This window comes from Toxotes jaculatrix, chromosome 4, assembly GCF_017976425.1.
Source record: "Toxotes jaculatrix isolate fToxJac2 chromosome 4, fToxJac2.pri, whole genome shotgun sequence".
Classification (NCBI taxonomy): domain Eukaryota; kingdom Metazoa; phylum Chordata; class Actinopteri; family Toxotidae; genus Toxotes; species Toxotes jaculatrix.
Genome location: NC_054397.1, coordinates 4,124,722 through 4,138,877, shown reverse-complemented (window position 1 = coordinate 4,138,877; position 14,156 = coordinate 4,124,722). Strand labels below are relative to the sequence as shown.

Genomic DNA, 14,156 nt, shown 5'->3' with positions numbered 1-14,156 from the left:
GCATTTAATCTATACAGAGGGTCAGTCCTGTCGCTGTTTAAACTTTTCTTACCATGACTTTTATCAGGCAAATCACACATCCAAATCTTCAAAACACAGAAACTGGTATTTATTCAACAACTTTATTTCTTAAGAGTGAAACAAAACTGTTGATGACATGACAGACATTCACTCTGAATATCCCATACTTACCCATATACATATTCTACAGACAATCCACAGTCCAGTATCTCAGTCACAGCAGCGTTGGGGGAAAAAAATAATCCATTCATCATGACTACAGGCAATAGACAGAATGCTATGGCGTTGTGTCAACTCTGATAAGGAAAAAAAAAAAAAAAGACATCACAACTTTACAATACTTATGACTTCTTAACAAATCCTAAAGAACTGACTCTAAGTTAAGAATATTTTTAACAAAAGGCACAAAAAAAAGTATTCAGAGGAATAGTCTGATATTTTTCGAAATACTTATTGGCTTTCTTTGCCGGTATTAAATGAGAAGATTGATATAACTCGTGTCTGTGATAATTTTGGAGTGAGCGCAGGCAAAAAGTCTACCCACACCTCTAAAGACAGCTGGTTGACATACTTAAGACAGCTACGTAGCGTAACTAATCTTATTAACTCTCAGCAAGAAAGTGAATAAAAATATTTCCCAAAATGTGGACCTGTTCCTTAAACAATAACAACAACAAAAAAACCATTATATAAGCTCAGTCATTAGATAGTGAAAAATGGTGGGAGCATGTATGTATAATTCTTCATAATCCTGACAATGTATTGGGATTGAAAGGGACAGTGGGGGTCACTGGTCCAGACAGATGTTTAGGTTGAGAAGTCACACCCAGGGTGCAAAAGTCATTCATGAGTCTTGTCTTCCTCCTCAGCTTCTGCTGCCTCCACTCCTTCATCCTCCTCCTCTCCTTCCAGGTCACCCTGTAATCCTTCTTCACCAATCTCATCATGCACCACGTAACCCTCCTCCTCCTCTCCAACCTCAAAACCTTCCTCCTCTTCCTGGTTCCCCTGCTCCTCCTCTCCCCCCATTCCTAGCTCCTCCTCCATCTTTTCCTCTTCCGCTGCTGCAGCTTCACCCTGAACCGCCTCTTGGCCCGTGTCTCCTTCTGCCACCAGCTCATCTTTGACCGGTGCTGCCTCTGTCTGACCGTCTGCTATCTCGCCGGTTAACTCCATCTCTGACACGTCCATCACCATAGAGTCCTCTGGATCCTGGTCATCCTGGTTACCGATGAACGGGTTTTCACCCTGAACATGAAAGAACTATTGTAAGTATATTTGTTTATCGAGGAGCCCTTTTCCATTCATCATCATCATCCCATTCATGAGTTAAGAACAGTATATTATAACAATTTTCAGTCATTTAACAGTTTAGTTTAAAATTATGCAATAAAACATATTCCTATTTGCAAAGAACAAAAAAAAAAAACCGAACACTGGTCAATTCGGTGCAAGCATTTGTACAGTGCATTTTGATTGCCTGCCCCTGTCCAGGCACTTCACACTGTACATACCTTGAGGTAACTCTCCAGCTTCTTGCCAATGAGTTTGTGATTAAGGATGCTACGAGCAACTGACAGACTGGCCCTCTTGGACTGCTCCATCATACCCTTGAATAAAAGACAGGACAACCATCATTACAGTCCATCATAACATTCTAACAGCGATGTTATGAGACACAAGTTGAAGTTCTTCTCCCAGCAGCAGTAAATTACAGATGTTTGTGTGCCCTTATTCTAACAGGAAGGATTAAAGCTATGAGCCACTGTTTAATGTAGGGCTCAGCGATTTGAGGGATGTATCCATGTGAAATTATTCTAACCGATACTGCAACTTAAAAAGTGATTACTATAATGTTTTAGTGATTTTGTTAAACAGCATCAGTTTGTGACAAGCATAAACAAGCAAACAGTAAATTTAAATAGTTTTCTGTGGAACAATGATCCATCTGCGGATGATATACCATACCTTACGGTTGTAGTTGTGGTCAGGAGACTTTACGTGTTTCTGTATCAGGTGGGGCTGCATGGGAATGAAGAGGTCACATGCTGCACAGTGAGCAGCTTCCACCTTGCGCATGAAGTGCTCCATCCCAAGATCTACAGATGTGTGAGAAATATCTGCAATGAGCAGCCGCTTTGTCTTTTCTGTCTTGGGTGAATAAACGTAAACACACACAGAGCTGCTGCTGCTTACCCCTGGTGAGGTCCTGCTCTTTGTACACCTGGCAGATTGCAGCACTGTGGTTTTCCAACTGGCCGACCCTCTGCTCTGTCTTCTTAAACTTGTTCTGCAAATACTCCTACAAAAACAAAACAATAAAGTTTTGATTGGTTTACACCTCAAATAACTTTTATCAACTCATAACCTCTAACAAATTTATTAGTGACTCAGGTGACCCTGTTGCATGTTGAAGAAATGATGTATCAGACATTCCTGTCAAGCTAACCAATGCCTAAAATGACAATTTTAGTGCATTTACAATGAGCACATCCCTTGAAATCGGAGCCATGGTGGTAAAATACTTATGACTGTGAGTGTGATGTTTGACAAATCGCAGTCACCTGGAGGAAGTCTGTAGTGGGCTTGGACAGTTGGCTGGAAAGGAACTTAAAGTGGTCTTTGTGGAAGCGACTTTCAAGATGGGTTTCCATCTCCTCCTTGTAGAACGAACGGAACTTGCACACAGAGCATGCAAACATCACCCTGAAAAAACAATTTAGAGTCTTAGTCCTAAAAACCACCATATGAGTTGTTGTTATTTGAGGACATGGCAAAATAAAATTAACCAATTATTTCAAAAAGACTTAGAAAAAACAGATACATTTTAGATGCATGTTTTAAGAGTAAAAGACCAAATTCACAAAAGCCATTTTACCATCAGCAAAGGAACTACAATGTAGATACATTTTTCAGTGTTGATGTAAAGACGTGGGAAAAAAGGGAAAATAAACAAAAAATGAAAAAGAAAACAGAAAAAGAAGGGTGACAATAATGCAGGCATTAGGGGCGTTTAATTTGTCCTCTCACCTTTCGAGGAAGCCCCTTCTCTTTCTCATTTTTGGATGTTTGTCCTGAACTTGGGCTGGGCTCTGCTTGCCCAGTGGCTTTTTCTTCTCCTCCTGTTTGAGTGCAGCTAATCATAAGCACAAGAGCAGAAGTCAGACATGCCAAGATTTCCACGAGAGGGTTACAGCGCAAGACAAGTAATGATGTACAAAACCGACGAAGCACAGCATGAAAGAAATAAAATCAGTGAAAGGCAACTGTAGTTAAGCCTACCTGTATCTCCGTCTTCAGCAGGTTTTGTCTCCTGTAAAGAAAAGTGTCCCATTGTTTATAAAAAGGCACTAACTTAATAAAGAATAAAATGGTTTTATCTTTATAGATGTTTCAATCCTTCTCTCCTAGCTTCAGTGCCTGTACAATACTACAGCTTAGGAATACCCCTTTGATATAACTAGTCAGTGTTTATTTCAGCCATCTTTGCCAGTGCTGGAGGAGGCTTTTATGCAACAAACTGTTGCCCTTATAGAAAATTATAATCTTATCCTTATCATTTGTTTTGAATAATACCACATAATTAAATCTGAAGAGATATGATGTTAAATTAAATCAGAAAAAGAATTAGAGTTCCTGTCAAATAACCTCTACTCACCTCAGCTGCAGCCTTTGGTTCACTGTCGTCGCCATTTTTCTCAGTTTGTTCTACGAAAACAGAGCACATTAGCATTAGACCACATCAGAAGTAGAAGTGTAAACTGACATGGTTCATTATTTTGAGTATACCACACATGTATTTCAGGGGGTACCTTGGGTAGCCTCTGACCCTGCACTCTCCGTCTTGTTTATCTTCGACTCTGGCTCATCGGCTGCAGTAGGTGTCTGTTTTCTCTTCTTCTGGACATCACGCTGTGGCTTCACCTGCTACAGTCAACAAAATAAATTTGCACTCAAAAGTACATTTTCTGCCCCCCCCCAAAAGAAAAAACAAAAAACATGTACACACTACAGCCAGAACTCATCATCAACCCAACAGTAAATTCTAGACTTAATGCTAGTCACGGCCAATTAGCAGACTTGATACGGTTTCCTTCTCTGGACATTTCCTCATCAATGGCGTTAGTCTCATCTTAAGACTACCGAGGACTGGGGCAAAAGCCAAAAGAAAATCAAAATAAATCCTACAAAGTGAAACCAACATCCCCACAGGTAAACAAGACAAAGAATCGGGCAGAGAAAAGTGTCACTTGCCTTTACTGTACAGAAAGGGCAGCTCCATGAATCATTTCTGACCACATTAATAAAGGGCCGGGAGGAGTTTATATGAGCAAGTGATGTGTCACATGTATGTCGGGGGGTTATTTGTGGCAAAATGCTTTAGATGGCACATAGCAGGTACTAGCACTTTATGCTGACTTGCCAGTTGGTTGAGGATGCAAAAAGGAGGGAACCAGAAAGGGCTTAACTTTTGCCCAGTGTCTGAGGAGGTCTTATTTGGCTGGAGGTACTTACTTTGTTGAGGGGTCTCTTGCGGCCTCGCTGGCGGCCAGCCCGTGGGCCACCTCCAAAATGCCTCCCAGGAAAGTCGTGAGGCCCTTGGGTGGAACCCTGATGGAAGCCCCCACTCTCAGGGTACATGCGGTTGGACAGGAGGGATGGGAGCTTGCCTCTACCACCTCCTGGAGAGTGGCCGTGGTGGGACTGGCCACCACTACCACTTCCCCTCCCACCACCTAATGGTATGGGATCAGACCTGCGGCTTCCAAACCCTCCTCCAGCTCCTCGACCCCCGGCACTTCCACCCCTTCTGGGGGAACGTCGGCCTGCTCCAGCCCATCCTCCACCTCCAGAACCTCCTCCCTGGCCACTGGTGAAGGGCTCCCTCATATTCTGTCGCATTTTAGCGACTCCATAGGAAGAGGAGGGGCTGTCAAAGCCTCCTCCTCCCCCAAGCCCCATTCCCCCTCCGAAGCCCGAGCCTCCTCGCTGACCCATGAGCAGATTGTCCCCACGGCCATCACCATAACCATAGCTACCGCCGCCAGATCTGTAGAGATCTCGGGAGGAGGTGAGAGCAGAGGTGCGCGAGTCGAATGACTCGTACTGGTCAAACCTGCGGGAGGGAGGGAGAGGATTGATAGAGAAAAGCAGAGAGCAAAGGAGGCAGGGAGGGCAGACAGGTTTGGATTTCTCCACCTGCTATTTCATCTCCTCCATGGTCTCGCTTTCTCCATTTGTTTTTTTGGCACTCCCAGCTTTATTTCATTAACCACATTAGATCAGAAATTAATGATCCAGAACAAGTTAACACTCCGCTTGTGGTCTTTTACAGTGCAGTAATGAATTTTCTCTTATTATTGAGTTTAGTTTTGTCCAACCACATTTTCTGTTGGAGGTCAAACAGTATCCTGGAGATCAGGGAAATGCTGCTTCTTAACCCCAATTCCTTGTTAAAGGATAGGCTGTGAATCCTCAAACAGGCATAGACATGGTCCAACAGAACCAGTGATGCCCTGAGACAGGTGCAAGAGGTGACTGGATTATAGTGAATACTCTGGGAAGGGGATAAAACACAAACTGGGTTTGTTTTTTTCCAGGATTAGGGCATTTTTGTAAATACTGCTGGCAACCTTCAATAACATTTCAGCTTGACAAAGTAATATCAAGCTAACACCTGAAAACTCATCACTCTTGTGCAACCTAAAGCCAGAACAGAGGGTTAGGTCACATGGAGGATGAGAGACACAAAAGCGCATGATCAAATAAACACAAAGTCAAGACAAAAAGCAATGCTCACGAGGTGCTACATAAAGATGAACTGGCTTCATGTGCATGGATGTCAGTCTGTTTCATACTGAAGGGCTAGTCTGTGTGTGCACCTCCAACGAAGGGCCATGCATTTTCACAACGTCTGAGGTTTTGAGGGATCACAACATTTCCTCCCAGCGATCAGACAAACCACAACACTGCAAACGGGGAGCAATCAAAGCGTCCTCAGATGCTGAGGCATTCAAATGCAGCCCTCAAGCAACTCAAACTCTTTTCATCCCACGCAGGAACTGAGGCACATATTTTCACCATGACTGGTTGTGAAATGTAAGTGAATGCCTTAGAAAGCTAAAACAGCCCAATTCACAGGAGCAAACTCATCATTCTGAAACAGTAACAAGTATGTTTCCAACGACACTGACATGGCCTTTGTTTATATTTTTTCTATTACAGGACCAAAACTAGGACGTGAATGTTTGACTTTGAAATTATCAATAGCATTGGAAGGCCAAAGCATCTTTTTACATCACAGCAAAACGTGTATCAAGACATTTACTGGGATCCTTTTTCATATAAATATAAAAACAAGCAACACTTCACTAGTTGGATGTTGTCCAGGTATGATGTAACATTCAGAAACAACATTCTCAACCAAGACATCAAGAGATGTCAAAGAAAGACACGTGTGAAATTTAATACTTTTACTGTTATGGTTGTGCAGTAGTTGTATGTGATGATGGTGGTATGGATTAGAATAAAGAGAAAGGTTATTACCTGTCACCCCGAGTCCCTTTCAACCCCCCTTCCAACTGAGTGAGCATGTCCAGGCGCTGGTTAATCTTGGCAATGACTGCATCTGCATGTGTGCCTGTGGATGAAAGCAGGGATGCTCCCGAGAGACCTCTCTTCATGTGGCCGCCGCCGCCGCCGCCTCCTCCTCCACCTCCACCACCGCTGCCGCTGCCTCCTCCTCCATAGCCCCCAAGCCCAGACATTGAGTCCTTATAACCTCCGCCATACAGGTCAAAGCCACCGGAGCCTAATGTAGTGAGGAATTGTAATACATTAATGTGACCACAGTCACTTCACTTACTATAATAACAAACTGGTGGTGAAGCCACTGGTCATTTAATCAAAATCTGTCTTATGGGAAAACACCTATTTAGATTTTTATTATACAAATATCAGTCTCTCCTCAGATTTTGACTATTTCATCCTTTCCCATTTTTGATTACACATTTGTAAAAAAAAAAAAAAAAACTGTAGCCATACTACAAACAGTTACAATATCAATTGCAGTATCAAAATTACTGATATCTGATTTTGTCAATATCATCTAGTTCTAGCTTTATAAAACAAACTTGGCACTGGCTGCAGTCCTACAGCAGGACATGCTGCTATAGTGTCTGCACCATCATACAGTGCAGGAGCACATTGACTCCTTTCCTTACCTCTGCTTCCTGACCCTCCACCTCCCCAACTGGAGTAACCTACAAAAAGAAGATAATACATAGGCATTAGCAAACTTAAGTAATAAATGGTGACATTTCACACTTAAATCTGCCAATACATTAGGTCACCAAACGCAAGTCAGCTGTTTTTCCCCCACCTCAAGTAAACAGTTAGCTTTCTGTTTAACTCGCTTAGTGCAAATGGTAAATTCGCTACTGTCTAAGAGAACACATCAGTAGTAGACGGTAATGTTTAACCGGCTTAAGTTTTGGGTGCTTTTTTGTTGAGGCGGCCATCTTATTAACCAGCCTTTAAAAGACTGTTATTCCCACACTGACTCCATTTTAAAGGAATTAGCCAGCTAACTTTAGCAGAGCATCTAACACGCCCTACACCAACATAACAATGGGCCACACGATCCTCGATGTTAGCATATTAGCAAATAAACACCCCGATGGCGAAGTGACTAGCTTTGCTAGCCATGTTTCGTTAATGTTAGCTTAAGGGCCGTTTGATTTGATTCCTCTTAAGTGAGCGTGTTAATCTGCTCACTGTCACAACAGACATGAAATATTAGTTAACACTTGGCTAACGCTTCTTTGTTTCGGGCTAATGCAGGGTATTGGGTGGCTGCTGCTGCCAGCAATCTAAAAATGTGAACCGGCTAATGGCTAACATACGGAGACAATGCTACACACGGCGTGTGGCTAACCGAAACACTAAATTATAACTGCAGCCACAGTAACAGCATCTACGCGGCCATATAACACCACTGCGATCTTTAATAGCCAGTATGTATTTACCAGAACCGTAGCCTCTGCCGTCCATGATATTTCAGTGCGCTGTTCAGACAATACGGTCGACACGAGCAGCAACAGACCCAGCGGCAGTGGGTCAGCGAAGCAAGAGTGTTGGGCTCTCTTCTTCTTCTTCGTAATTCGCCCCCCTCGTCCACCTTCTTCTTCTTGATTTACGGCGGTTAGCATCCAGTCATTAACACAATACCGCCACCTTCTGCTCCAAAGTGTGAATTACACATTAGACCATGTTACACAATAGACCATCTTAGCTTTTCTTGCTCATCTATCAAACCCTATGAAAAAAAAACTGTGTCCCTGAAAAAGTTAGCTGTACCCTGACCCGCGCTCTCTTGCTCATGCTCAGTAATACTCCCAATGTGAATTCCTGCACCTGATTGTTCCTCATCATCTCCCTCTGTCCCATGCCTACAACTCAGACCTGCATGCTCCACCAGCTCCTTCACACAAGTCTATCTGTTGTTTCCCAACAATTTACAATTACCATTGTTTTGTTTAGTACACATTTCACAGTGCCCCAGCCTTAATCTTGCAAACACAGTTTCCTCTGTCCCTGCCCACAGATTTGTAAATCGTGTGCAATTAGCAGTTAAAAAAGTAAAAAATCTCCATCTTCAGAAGCAGAATCCTACCCTCAAACAGCAATGGAGACAACAGCTGGGTGGCACACTGGCTTTGGTTTTGAGAAAAGTTTCAGTTTACAGAAGAAATATGTCTTTTGGAATTTTGTTTTAATCTGTTTGCTCAATTAAAACATAGTGGTGAGAGACATACAATAATAAAAACAAATGGATATGTGCAGTGGAAGAAGGAAGCAAAAAGGCTTCTACAAAGTTATCTCTAGTGCATGTTATACAGTGGAATGGATATGTGTGTATTCTTCATTTTTGAATCCCCTGTACATAAAAAAAGCAACTATATTAGATGCTATTAACAAACAAAAAAAATACAAAAAGGAATACTGATTAAAAAGAAGATAAATGTGGCATTAAAACATGTAAAATATAACAAGATTTAATCATAACCCAAAAACTCTTAAGATGCAAAACTGAGTAGATCTGTTTTACGATGGTGGCGGTAGCACGCAGCATGTCACTGCTTCTTTCATAGACCGTTAACAAGAACATGTGTGATTCATCTCTAGATAAGAGCCTTGCATCCAACCCCCAGTGACTGCTGAAGCAGGAAGTAGATAGCACAAAGGATAAAGGTAAATGTGACCCTCCGGTTTGGAGCATGGTTAAGCACATACTCTTTGTAGTGGTCAGATTTTGTTTGTCTGACTTGAATCTGAATAATACAAACATTTTATCTGCACAGTGCCTTTCATGTGTATCTAAAATCCAAGCTAACGTTTCCGAGTGTCTTTCCGCTGCTCTGCTGGTCCCTTCTGGGTTGCAGGATTAATGTCGCTGAGAGTGACATTCTCATACACATCGTTCTTCTGAGGGGCAGAGAAGACAGATGACCAAAAGAGCACACACACGGACACACACAAAGACTAATTTCTAGTTCTCTGGTTTTGTACTCACCTGTCCAGTTTGTACTTTGTCACTTAGTTCAGAAGTGGGGGTCAGAGTTTTCTTCGTCCTGGATTTTATTGGTCAAATTATTCATGTTAAAAACAAACTTACTTAGTCAACAAGAAGACCACAGATAATGAAAGTAGAAAAAGGAAGATTTTTACCTCATCCACAGGTAGAGAAATACAGCAGGCAGGATCAATAATAAAAGAATCAGTTTTACAGCATTCAGTATCACCACAGAGTTCCCTTGAGCCGGAGAGATATAGGTGTGAGATGTGAGATGAGATGGGTAGAGTCATGGTAATCTTTTGCTTTGCTGGTGACACTTGAGGAGGTCTTTTGAAATCATTATTGTACAACTGTAAAGCACTATGAATTACCTTGTGTACGAATGGTGCTATATAAATAAACCTTGCCTTGCCTTACAACAGACCACAGTCATGTTGGCTGGTCAGAGAGCACATACGTATGTAAAAGAACACAACGATTTCATAAAAATTTAAAGCCATATTCACCTTTGACAGTGAGCGTCGCTTCAGGTGAAGATATCTCTTGGAGAGCTTTGACAGCACAGGAGTAGTTTCCTGCATGCTTCCAGCTGACTGAGCGTAGAACCAGGTGTTTGTTGTGGTTCCTGGGCAGGTTCAGTTCTCGACTGTTAAAGTACCAAGTGTAGATTGTGTCGTCAGTCAGAGGACAGCTGGTACTGCAGGTCAGTGTGACTCTCTGGCCCTCTTTCACCACTGCAGAAGGAGCCACTGTCACTTTCAGGCCTGAAAGATGGTTAGATTGGTCATTAAATTATAAAGATGCTTAAGCTTTTGTGTGCGCATTTGGTAGACTGACTTGCAGTTATCAAATTACCTGATACCATTTCTCTCAGGGAACGTGTGACACATTAATGAAAAGCAGAATTTGATAGGATAAAAACATTTGGAAAAGTAAAAAAACAAATATAAAGTCTTACAGCGAGTAACATTCTTGACAACAATGATCTGGTATAGGTTGGCCAGGCCAAGGGGAAGTAACACTTGAAACTGTTGAAATCTGTCACATCAGTTTAAGAAAGATTTGTAGATTACCTTCTCACACATGTCGTGAGAAAAATAACATTCTTGGAAGCATGCCACCCTCAGATCATTTGTATATGATATATCGCAAGTGTTATCTCCTGAGGCATTAACCACAGTTAAATGCTGTTGTACAGACATTAATGTGTGATAACACACATGCAGTAACTGCTGGCTGCTGCGAGTACATGGTGAGGCAGTAGCAGATTATGTGTTAAATGATATTCAGGTGTTTAAGCTGAAGAATTACCTGTGACAACTAAAATCGCTCCAGATAAATCAGGCTGTTGCCGTTTTTCATAATCGTGTTTGAATCCGAATATGTATTCTGCTGAGTCCTTCTTCTGCAGGTCATTGATTCTTAGCACGTGGTGGTTTTTCATGTCGCCGTGATACTCCACCCGACCGGCATCGCTCACATATTCAGGACCATCCACACCAGGCCTCTTTATTTTATACCATGATTTTGTAATCTTACTACTGCTTGTGGAGTGTGAGTATTGACTTGAAATGTTCACCGAAAAACCTTCCAGGGCACAGATTCTCCTGCTGACATAATTGTTAATCCAACAGTTCACCGCAGAAGAGCCTAAAAAATAGATTAAAGACTTTTAGAAACATAATTTTTATACGTTATTTTCATATATTGCTCATTTCTCTAGATGATTAACCATCAACAAAATTACTTATGGACTAAGTGGCTCTGACTTTACAAAGATCTAAACTGTTAGGGTGTCCTGGCGGCCTGGAGGTCTAAAGAACGCTGACCGTGTAATTTCAATATCTGTGGTTAGAGTTTGATCTGGGGAATTTTGTTGCATGCAATCCCTATTCAGTGTTTGAGACTGAAAAAACAGAAATTCTTGCAGCAATAACTGTAAATCACAAAGAAGCAAAAGCTATAAGTGATATTTTAAGGCCACACAAGGAAAGGTACGAAGAGGCCAGATAGTTTCTGCTTCAACTATGTTAAGTCATTGAAAGGTATCTAATGAGGTGAGACTCTAAAGCAGATGACTAAGCCCTGACTGACATTATGATTGTTTATTTATATTTTATTAAAATTTTATACTTTGATGATGATTAAATCAGGGCTGCTGCGTATTTGTGCTGTCTACCCCCAGTCGTGTTTGGACATGAGTGAAATTATAATATTTCTTATCACCCTATATACATGCAGATTAATTGATTCAAAGACTCTATTTCCATGTGTTAATAAAGACGATAAGTTGCTTCATACTCACAGATGTCATCAGAGTGCAGGTCTTCATGGCCTTTTACAGCACAAGACACAAATTCGTCATAAGACCTGAAAACTGTTATGTGCTGATTCTCGCAGTCACTGAATGGCTCTTTGTTCCAGTACCACCTATAGACAGTTTGATTGCCAGCCATTGGACAGCTGCCCTTACAGGCCATTACAACATAGTCTTCCTCAGGAGTCGTTTGAACATGTACTTCTGTTAAGAGATGAGAAAATACACATTTCATCATTCACTGTCTTGGGGTTGATGTCGGTGTGTTTGTGGTCTTTTGGGGAAACTTAACCTCTGGGATATGTGATGGAGCAAGGCTCCTGCATTGATTCCTGCTGATCAGAGCACATTTTCCCTTTAGCATAGGTCACACTAAAGCAGGCCGATGTGACAGAATCTGGACAAAAAGAAATGAAATTTAGTATTTTGATTGCTGAACTCAGATTTATCCAGCTCCACTTGAATGTTGTTGAGTTTTTCTTAAAAGTAGAACAGGTTAAACCTTCACTCACCCACTGAGACTTCAGGGGCTCTGAGATCCTCGTAGCCTTTGATAGCGCAGGAGTATCTGACGGCTTCCTCACTGCTGACCAGCTCTTGGTACCAGGGGGACCAGTCCTCATAGAGAAACTCCCTGTTCTTGTACCAGATGTAGGCTTCGGGGTTTTCAGTCAGAGGACAGCTGGTGCTACACATGAGTGTGACTTTCTGTCCCTCTGTGGTGGGAATCACCTTTACCTGCAGGTCTGGGATTATGGTGTACAAGGTTAGTGTTTATATACAGATGTGACTCATAAGATAATGAATAACTGACAGTCAGTGTACCTGCAACTTGGAGATTAGTTCCATTGTACCAGCAGTTTTCTGGTGTGTCTGTATTCTCTTGGCAGCAGTAAACATTTTCATCGCTCTCTCTCAGATCATTGATTGTTAGAGTGAAGTTACCGTCTTCAGACATGTTGTATGTCACATGCTTTCCACCTGCAGAGAGCTCTTTCTGAACATGCTTGGAGTCATTCCAGTGTACAGCGTACCATTTCATGCTTGAAGTGGGATGTTCAGCTGAGCAGCGCAGATCCACTGCTGAGCCTTTTAAAGCACAGATGCTGTTTTTTTGTCCCTGAACCTCTTTAAAGGAAGATTTTTTTTATCAGCAAACATCTGGAAAGATTGATATTTTTCAACTACTGAATGTTTACTTATCACCACAGTATGATATACAATAATTTAAAGAAATATCAAGATCTTAGTCCAGTAAGATCAGCTCTAAAGCTAGTTTATGTGAAAAGATTTAGGGCTAATATGCAATGTTTTCTTTTTTATCTTTGGTTTCGTTATATGTTAATTTTCATAAAATGTTTTCAGATCTTCAATCACAAAACAAAACAAAACAAAACAAAACAATAAATAATACCTGAGATGTACAGGATGAAACCCATAAGCATACATCCAACTTGTGCCAACAGCATGGCTGGTGTAGTCCTTCAGTTTCTGACCAGAAAATTGATTCAATAACAGTACTGGTATCTTATTTTTCACAACCGCTGCATTAAGACAACTGACAAAAATATCAAAAATGTAACTCACCAGTCAAAACTGAAAACAGTCCTTTAACAGAGTGTAGGCTGAAGAAGACAGAGGAGGACTGGTGGTCAGTGTGAGGGTGGGAGGCAAACAGCATGTCACAGTCGATACATAAAAATGTCTTCCTTCCTTCCTCCTCCAGAGATAATTTTTTTCTTCATGCGTACCAAAAGTATTTCTAAAAAGATTAATGTAATATCGCTTTTTTTTTTTTTAACATGGGAAATATTAGTTTCATCTATAGGCAGTCACTACTTCTCTTCTCTTACTTCTCACTTAATAACCTTTTTAAATTTTGACATTTTTACATATTGCAAAAGTATTAAACAGTGGAATGATGGTGTCAAAGTTAAGCAATGAGACGATGATCATGAGCAAAGCGTTATCTGCGGTTGGTTTGTGGCGAGAACATACAGGGGAGGAGGCTAACAAACAGCTAGATAAAACATAGAAAAAGAAGATTTTTTTTTTTTACATTTTCAAATCTGCATAGATGCCTGGACTTTAGAGTGTATTATGACTAAATTTACAAGAAAAGACCCATGCAACTGATCCCTTAGTACATCTCCACAGCTTCACCCTAAATAAAAAAAAAAAGAACATATTTCGCCTTTTGCAGTTGCTTCACATTCACTTAAATTTCAGAAAAAACACTTC

General features: G+C 41.3%; 2 protein-coding genes across 3 annotated transcripts; both read right to left on the bottom strand.

The window, feature by feature from the left end:
• Positions 1-117: 117 nt before the first annotated feature.
• Positions 118-8,181, bottom strand: akap8l (A kinase (PRKA) anchor protein 8-like). The gene is made up of 13 exons (XM_041036771.1): positions 8,049-8,181; positions 7,245-7,283; positions 6,568-6,832; positions 4,537-5,137; positions 3,834-3,948; positions 3,680-3,729; positions 3,304-3,334; positions 3,052-3,157; positions 2,586-2,727; positions 2,218-2,323; positions 1,990-2,120; positions 1,536-1,631; positions 118-1,269 (listed from the first exon to the last, which is right to left on the bottom strand). The coding sequence occupies exons 1-13, from the start codon at positions 8,071-8,073 to the stop codon at positions 862-864; spliced, it is 2,115 nt and encodes a 704-aa protein (XP_040892705.1). The 5' UTR covers positions 8,074-8,181; the 3' UTR covers positions 118-861.
• A 594-nt stretch (positions 8,182-8,775) lies between these two features.
• LOC121180110 lies at positions 8,776-14,038 on the bottom strand. Of its 2 annotated transcripts, none has more exons than XM_041035254.1 (11): positions 13,503-14,038; positions 13,330-13,406; positions 12,741-13,043; positions 12,428-12,661; positions 12,208-12,312; positions 11,904-12,119; positions 10,910-11,248; positions 10,105-10,362; positions 9,751-9,835; positions 9,596-9,653; positions 8,776-9,504 (listed from the first exon to the last, which is right to left on the bottom strand). In XM_041035254.1, exons 2-11 carry the CDS (start codon positions 13,382-13,384, stop codon positions 9,412-9,414), a joined length of 1,746 nt encoding a protein of 581 aa, XP_040891188.1. In that variant the 5' UTR covers positions 13,385-13,406; positions 13,503-14,038; the 3' UTR covers positions 8,776-9,411. The 2 variants fall into 2 exon arrangements, with proteins under 2 accessions (XP_040891188.1, XP_040891187.1); XM_041035253.1 differs by having other exon boundaries at positions 8,776-9,507; positions 13,503-14,036.
• Between the last annotated feature and the right edge of the window lie 118 nt (positions 14,039-14,156).

Coding starts and splice junctions, on each gene's coding strand:
- LOC121180110 (XM_041035253.1), bottom strand. CDS start 13,384: ATGCTGTTGGCACAAGTTGGATGTATGCTTATGGGTTTCATCCTGTAC. Junction 12,313..12,427: donor AGCCCCTGAAGTCTCAGTGG/GTGAGTGAAGGT, acceptor CTTTTTGTCCAG/ATTCTGTCACATCGGCCTGC. Junction 9,836..10,104: donor AGCGACGCTCACTGTCAAAG/GTGAATATGGCT, acceptor CTCCGGCTCAAG/GGAACTCTGTGGTGATACTG.
- akap8l (XM_041036771.1), bottom strand. CDS start 8,073: ATGGACGGCAGAGGCTACGGTTCTG. Junction 3,335..3,679: donor AACCAAAGGCTGCAGCTGAG/GTGAGTAGAGGT, acceptor TTTTCTTTACAG/GAGACAAAACCTGCTGAAGA. Junction 2,324..2,585: donor CCACTACAGACTTCCTCCAG/GTGACTGCGATT, acceptor TTGTTTTTGTAG/GAGTATTTGCAGAACAAGTT.